The 8520-nt window shown below is 29.9% G+C and overlaps 1 protein-coding gene across 1 annotated transcript; it reads right to left on the bottom strand.

Annotated features, from left to right (window-relative positions):
- Positions 1 to 295: 295 nt before the first annotated feature.
- LOC108693842 (dnaJ homolog subfamily B member 11) lies at positions 296 to 3250 on the bottom strand. The gene is made up of 5 exons (XM_018202997.1): positions 3141 to 3250; positions 2441 to 2828; positions 2092 to 2360; positions 1046 to 1332; positions 296 to 962 (listed from the first exon to the last, which is right to left on the bottom strand). The coding sequence occupies exons 1-5, from the start codon at positions 3248 to 3250 to the stop codon at positions 898 to 900; spliced, it is 1119 nt and encodes a 372-aa protein (XP_018058486.1). The 3' UTR covers positions 296 to 897.
- Between the last annotated feature and the right edge of the window lie 5270 nt (positions 3251 to 8520).

An 8520-nucleotide genomic window follows, 5' to 3' on the forward strand; every position in this document is an offset into this window, starting at 1 on the left:
AGATCATATGTGATACTCATTTAATCATTGCAATTATTTTTAACATATTTCTGCAAATTTTATACCGGAAAAAATAGCTTACTCTCTGACAATATATTTCATAAAATATTAGAACACATTCTATAGCTTGTGTTTCTGATTTACTTTCTTGTTTTTGTTTTGGGGAAAAATAATCACATCTTTCTTTGTAATGATTTGAAATAGATTATAGTTATACTATAATAAATTACATATAGAAGATATTGCCACTTAAAATACATAGATATATTTGAATTAAAAAATTGGCTACAAATGTATGTTTGTTAATCTTATTATGGTATTATACTTATTATATATTCACTGACGTTATTATTCAAAATTTCTTTGCAATTGCAAAGAAATTTCACCTTGTGTTTATGCCAATATAATGCTTGCTAAGTTTATATTATTAATAATAATATAAACATGGCCAATCATTAATAATTTATTAATTTATATGTGGTCTTTTTTATTTCATATTAAATGCAAAATCTATCCACACACACATATCAACTCACACATATCTCTCCTATATTATTCATATAATTTAATCAATATAACTTAAATTACAAAATAAATTGTTTAATTATTTCTGATGTCGGCAAATAATTGGCAACAATCAAACATTAATTTAAATAATTGGCAACAAGAACTAGTTTAACCAGTCTTTTGCATCTAAATAAATTATATTTGCTATTGATTTTGTGTAGAAAATTATGTACTCAAATTTATATATCCAGTACAATCACTGGATTACCAATTCTCTTGATATTCTTTAGTATGGAAGCAAAAATATCGCTCTTAACAAACATACTATATCAAGACATACATTCCAACCTCACTTTGCACTCACTTTGTACATATACTGCACTTAAATATTCAATTGCCATGTATACCGTTGTATATTCGATTTACAGAACTTTGTTGCAATAATTTTCTTATATCTGAAATATAATAAAACCATTTTTTTAATAATATGTAATAATATAATGCATAAAATTTTACGCACTAATACAGAACATTTTACCTTCTTTTTGTTCATCTGTAAAATCGTTATCGGGGAATGCAATATCAAACGTAACATATAAAGCGCCATGAAGATTGTTATTATCATAATTAGGCATTCCTTCACCTTTTTTCCGAATTCGAGCACCATGTTTAGTAATTTTATCCCTTTGGATAATGACTATATGACCATCTAAATGTTTTATTTCTACTGTGAAACCTAATAGGGCATCTTGCAAAGATATCGTAACATTTGTATATAAATCGTCATCTTTTCTTTCGAAAACAGGATGAGGTATAGTTTGTATCCTATAACAGACAATTGTATTGTAAATATATATAATTGTATTGACTTAGGGTACTATTTTATTTGTATGCTTTTGTCATATGACAAATATGTGCAAGACAGAGAGGTCCTCGAATAGTCAATCAACAGGCTTGAAAATTTTGTCATACAACAAAAACGTACAAATTAAATAGCGGCCTTATATAGACTGAAACATAGACCGAGAAAAAAGTACTCTTTGAAGTGATTTTACATCTAAAAATTAAAATAATACATTAAATTCTTCTTTCAAGTTATTTAAAACAAAAATTATTTCAAAAATCAACTGAATATATGTATATTTGATTAAATCGTATTTGGCAAAAACTTGACTTTTAAAATCAATAACGCAATTAGTAAAATAATATAATAATACATACAATAATATAATTAATCTTAGTAATAAACAAAAATGAACAAAATTTATCAAAACAGAATTTTAAATCAAGTATTTGCGTGTCCGATTAATTTTGTAAATTGCTTTTTTGGATGTAAAGATACATATGAAAAAATTTATTCTACAATTCCAATTTATTTTGATTTTTACTTCTACTTAAGATAATCTTTGTTTTAATTATTTACACATATTATTTACACATATTTACACATATTTGTGTGTGTGTGTGTGTGTGTGTGTGTGTGTGTGTGTGTGTGTATACGTGTGCATACGTGCACGCACGTGTATGTACATGCATATGTATGCGTATGTGTGTGTGAATATATATACATTCAGAATTACTCACTTTATTATAAGATCTCCTGGTTCTCCATCAATATGTGGTTCTCCTTCTGCAGTAAATTTAGTTTCTTGATTATCTACCATTCCTGGTTCAACTTCTACTTCCAATATACGTTCCTCATTAACCAATTTCACATTTGGACATTCTGAACACACAGATTGTTGCATCATTTGGAATCTACCATTTCCTAAATTGCGAGTAACTAATTCCTGCCTACAATTACACTTTCTTGTTCCTTTCACTGTTTTTATAACTGGCTTATTTCTCGTAATCTAAAATATGCAGTAACAAAATAAGTTTAGTAAAGGAAAAAATCATATACTGTGCTATTCATAACAGGAGAAAATTTTACCTCAATAAAATTTCCACTATATAATTCTTCTAAAGTAACAAACAGGTCCATTACAACATTTGAACCTTTAGGAGTTTGATGTTGTTGATGCGATTCACCACCAAAATGGAAATTGATGTCACCAAAGAAACTTGCAAAAGGATCCATATTACTATTCATCATGCCGTCCTTCTTCAAACATTCCTCTCCACATTTGTCATATATTTCTCTTTTCTCAGGATCTGACAGCACTTCATATGCTGCTCCCAAATCTTGAAACTTTTGAGAGGCATCTGGATCATCTTTATTCTTATCAGGATGCAATTCTTTTGCTAATCGTCTATAAGCCTTCTTAATTGCATGTGTACTAGCACTATGTGATAATCCTAATATATTATAAAAATCTCTTCTGTAAAAAGAAAGGAAACAAATATAATAAACTTCTTAATTTTTGCACATTATCATTACTTAAAAAAATTATCAAACACTAATAGCCTATATCTGTATCAATTTTCAAAACTAAAAAATTACAGGGATTAAAGAATTTTTCATCTATTTATATTTCTTGTTGAGTTTTAAGATTATACAAATCTCTGTGGTATACATGAGTGAGATGCAAGATTTAACTGACAAGTGGACGAAAGGATAAGGTTAATGCAACTCATTCGAAAAAGCCTATCATGCAAAATGTGTCATAAAAAGAAATACTGTTCTAACTTACCCAGCTATAGATAATACAACGCATATTGTTAAATTTATGAATAATATCCAATTTAATTTTAACCCTGCCATTCTAGCAGACGTTACACGATCATCTGAGTACGCCTGCATTCTATAAAGCTTAAATCGTGGTAGCTTCTCATTGGTCTAATAAAAAAGACCAATCTGATACTTACAACTAGAAACCTTCTAATAAGAATTACGACATGAGAAAATCGCGCATTGATTGGTTCGCTATGTTTTAGAAATTCCCGCCCTGTATTTGAATATAATGTATATTTGTGATACTTTAAATTTCAACAATATAATTAAACTTGTATATTTTAAAAATATTATCAAATAAATTTCTTATATTATGTGTCAAAATAATGTAAAAAGAATTATTTAATTTAACACCTTTCTTTTACAAATTTATTTTAAAAAATTAAAGATTTGATTGAATATCTTGAAACAAGATTAAAATTACACAAGTTTAATGAAATATAAAATATTTAATAAATTATTTAAATATTCGGTCTTGAATATTTTATATTTCATTAATACCTAATAAAAAAATTTATATAACTATCCTGTGAAATAAATATGATGAAATCTGTGCATAATATTACATAGCTACATCTGGAAACTATGTTTGCAGTAGCGCAGAAGAATTGGATTTATGTGTATGATAATAATCAGGGAATAGAATTACATTACATTATATATATAGAATTGTTTATTGTATCCTGCACACCATTTTAGATTTAAAATACATAGCAGATATATGAAATTTAAAATTAAAGTTGCTACATAGCAATATGTATGATCACCATAGAACTTATACTACTGGAGAGGGAATACGGACATCGAGCTGTGAATAAGATCTAAAGGATAAAAATATCTTTTTATCCTCTTCTATCGTCTTTGGCACAGAAAGAAGAAAAGTTATTTAGCAGGATTTCTATTTTTAAAAAGAGTGTTCCCTTTTTACTGGCAATGCAACTATCATGACCCAACAGTGCACTACGCAGGCGTTCCAAAATTACTGTAGTTCTGCTAGCACTACTGTAATTTACTCATATTTTGGACTTTGCAATAGACTGGCAATGTAAACAGACATGAATAAACATACTAAATTGTCAATAAATTTTGAACGAAAATAGCAGCGATAGTTCTTCCGAAGAAAATGAACTAATTGTGGGATTACCGATTCAAGCAGTTTGACCTCGTGTTAAAAATTGTATGGACACAGTTAGTAAATATTTAGATGTGGAATATTTAGATGTGAAATTTAAAAGTCATTTTCGGTAAAATGAATATATGTGCATCTTTTCTGCAGTTAAATATAATATATATATTTTTTTATTTTTTTGGATCGAATATTTCGATGCGTTGTGCTTCTTTAAGTGACGTCATATTGCACAGTAACTGTCTCACCTCGAAAGCCGCAGTATTCGCAGTGGTAATATATCATTTATGACATCATTGAGGGAATTAGACGCTGTCGCAGCACGCTGCGTAATAATAGCGAAACAATTTTTCAGTACTGGCAGTGTATATCGGAACACATTCAAAATATCGCATACGAAAAACTAGGGAAATACTATAATATATGTAATACATATTATAGTATTTCCATAATTTTTCGTATGCGATATTTTTCGAGAATATATGCGTTCAGCATTACAAATCGGAGGCGTCCGTTTGCTTTTTTATCTCGAAAATCATTCGGCAACTCTTTCTGCTACATGTCATCTCATCTGCGTTCGATATTAACATTTCTAGAATCAATCGAGCTGCTCGATTCATTACCGGATTCAAAGATCGAATTCGCAGAGCTAATGCAGATTTTTGCGCCTAAATTAAATTCGTAACCTGTATATTTATAATAATACTATCAAATAGAAATTGATGGAGTACATTATGTACAATATTTAATGAGGAAAGTAAGTTTTTAATTCTTTTCTTCTTTATAATATATTAAAAATTCTAACGAACTATAAATCAAGTGATATAACTTAATGATTAACTAAATTGCAGAAATTTATTTTGCAATATAGTATTTTCTTTTAAGAAAATACACCTTGCATATGAATCTGCTACATTTATGTATAACGCGATCTATTTTTAGTATATAAGACTATTATCAGTTTCTAATAAAGCGAAAGAAATTTTCAATCAATAATTAAAGATATTTTTTATTTATTCATAAAAATAAATAATTTCATTTTATAATATAAACTTAAAGGACAATTTACAGCTCTGTAGCGTTCGGAATTAATTCTTGGCACTCGGATTGGTCGAACATCACATGATCAAGCTCGCCATCTACTAGCTCGCATCTCAGCTTTACATTGCTGAACATACCTAATAAAGGCCTTGGGGCGCGATTCCATAACTGTTTTAGGCCTACTCTTAAAATTAAAGCTTAAAACTCTCTCTCTGTCTTTATCTCTTTTTTCGCTTTAAAATGAAACAGAGAGAGTTTTAAGTATCGCTTAAGGTCAAAGTAACGGTAGTGCAACCGGGCTTTATGCAACCGCCTATCGACAGTTGTCGGTATCGTTGCGCGGATATTTTATATGGTGAAAAAACTGCGCAACGACTTCGATAACTGTCGGTAGACGTATAAAACAGTTATAGAATCGCGCTCCTAAAAATATATACAGAAATATATACAGAAATATATTTTCTGTTTCTCAGATCTTATTCACACTTTCCACTCATTGCTTAGATAGGCCATTTCCTTCCAGTATAAGCTCTATGATAAATACTAACGAGATACTATTACAGACAATCCTGGGCAAATTTTCGGCCCCAAGAACCCATAGGTAATTGAAAAACGCTTACATTACTGATATAAATATGCTATTATTAACATAAATATTTGGCTCATATATTATTACATTCATGATTTTTTATTACATAAATGTTCCATAAATAAATGCATACTTATAAAATTATAATATCTTATACATTGCAGAAAAATTACAATTTTTCTCTGCAGTTATTATCTTTATTGATAATCAAATTTTGACGATCACTGAAATCACAATTTAAAGAAAAATCGAGTATTATTGAGTTCTAAATGCATAAATACATCTACTAAACTAATAAATCATAAAATTAGTACAATATTATCAGTTCTTAATTCTTAATCACTTCAATATTCACACGAACGCAAAGAATGCTCCCGTAAGAATGCCAGTCTTTAATATTGTAATATCTCGTTGATAATATAAATCATATACCAATCGTTGCGCAACTTTTTCACTAAATTAATAGCAACATTTCGGAAACATCACGTGCACTAGTGCATATCAAGACCGTTGTATATCTACCACCGCGGCAATGTATGTTCCGTTAGGCGAAATTCACGAAATGTAATAGCGATTTCGGCTGGGATGCACTAGTGCACATAAAGCTGTCATATAAAATTGCTGTTCTAAAATCTATTAGTAAATTAAATCTATTAGTAAAAGTAGATTAAATCGTACATCCCCAATATACATTATTGTACTGTTAATAAAACATGTATTATTAATTTTCATTTCGTTTTTGCATTCATAGTAATTTCGGCTGGGACGCACCGACTACACATTTCGAGTGTAACTGGTGTGTTTGACTGATTGAATGGTGCAATTCCTTGCCAGTGTCGCATGTTCGTCTCGATACATCACACAAGTATATACAAAGTAGCTTCGACAAATTTGTTGAGGCCAATTGGTGTAATTGTTGAGGATTATTGGTGTAATTCATGAGACGCTGAAAAACAACGTGTGTATGATCACGTGTGTGGTATTAATATTTTGTCGCTAGTATCTGATTTCAGATGCGATTTGATGCTACGAAACGCTTCGAAACTTTTACTTGACCAATTGGAAGAAAGAATTTTACTTGACCAATCAAAAAAAATGCTTCGAAACATTCGTAGCAGCAACCGGACCAGGCATAGTCTTCATCTAAAAATTGATATCCAACCTGTAGTATCAATTTTGATTTTATAAATGATTTATATATACTCATGGAATTTTTGACATCATCGTCATCAAGTGATGATGACGAATTAATATTGACAAAACATAAAAAAAAGGCAGAGTGAAAATAAAAAATTACAAGAGGTTGAAGAAGCCATGCGAAAAATGTGTGATGAAACAGTGAGTTTTGCAGGTTAAATTAAAACTATAATATAATAATATAATATTTAATATAATATTTAATATAACATAATATTATGTTTTTATTATGTATTTATATTATACTGTATTTACATTATACTCGTACTACTCGAAAAGGAAGTTATCGCAATCGGATTAAATGTGGCCGTTTATATCTCAAAAAAGCACAAAGAAAAAAATTAGAGAGCCTCGTAGGAAGAGAATGACAAACTACATCATGTAATTCGTCTCCTTTGGTTGGGTGTGGGCAAAGCTCCAAAGGCAAGAGATTAGAGAAAACTGATAATCCCGTGATGTCCTGATTGGACGTGGTATAATCACCTAATGCAATTTGCCATTCTCTCTCTGTGAGGCCCTATGGATACTTTCTAGTGAAAATCGGTTATCTCAAACCGGATAGATTTCTCGAAAATCGTGAAGGATGCAAACAGTCGAAAATGGCGAACTATTCTTCAAATACTAGACGCGACCAGTATTATAAATCGGTAATAAGATAAAAGAGATTCATAGCAATTTTGGCTGGAAACACCAATGTACAATACATATCAAGACTATTGTACACTGTTAATACCTACTACCGCGGTAGTGTATGTTTCATCAGGCGAACAGATTCACGAAATGTGAACCTTATTACCGATTTATAATACTGGTCGCGTTTTTCGAGAAATCTATCCGGTTTGAAGTGATCGATTTTTACTAGAAAGACTCATAGAGAGAGAGTGGCAATGCCCACATCCAATCAGGACGTCACGGGGTAATCATTGGAATGGTTATCCAGTTTTCCAATCTCTTCCATGTCTTTGGAGCTTTGATGTTCATACCTAATCAAAGAAGACGAATCACATGATGCAGTTTGCCACTCTCTCCCTGTGAGGCTCTCTAATTTTCACTTTCTTCTTTGTACTTTTTTGAGATACAAACTGCCACGTTTACCCCGAATTTATTGCGATGGCTTCCTTTTCGAGTAGTATGAGTAAGTATAATGTAAATAATAAAAACATAATAAAAACATAAATATTAAATATTAAATTATATTATAATATTAAATATTACCATAGTTTTAATTTAAATGCCTGCTAACTTACTGTTTCGTCGGACATTTTTCACATGACTTCTTCAATGTAATTTTTTATTTTCGCTCTTTTTTTTTATCTATCAATATTAATTCGTCATCGTCACTTGATGACATCAAAAATTCCATGAGTATATAAATCACTCATAAAA

This window comes from Atta colombica, unplaced genomic scaffold (genome assembly GCF_001594045.1).
Source record: "Atta colombica isolate Treedump-2 unplaced genomic scaffold, Acol1.0 scaffold1, whole genome shotgun sequence".
NCBI lineage: Eukaryota > Metazoa > Arthropoda > Insecta > Hymenoptera > Formicidae > Atta > Atta colombica.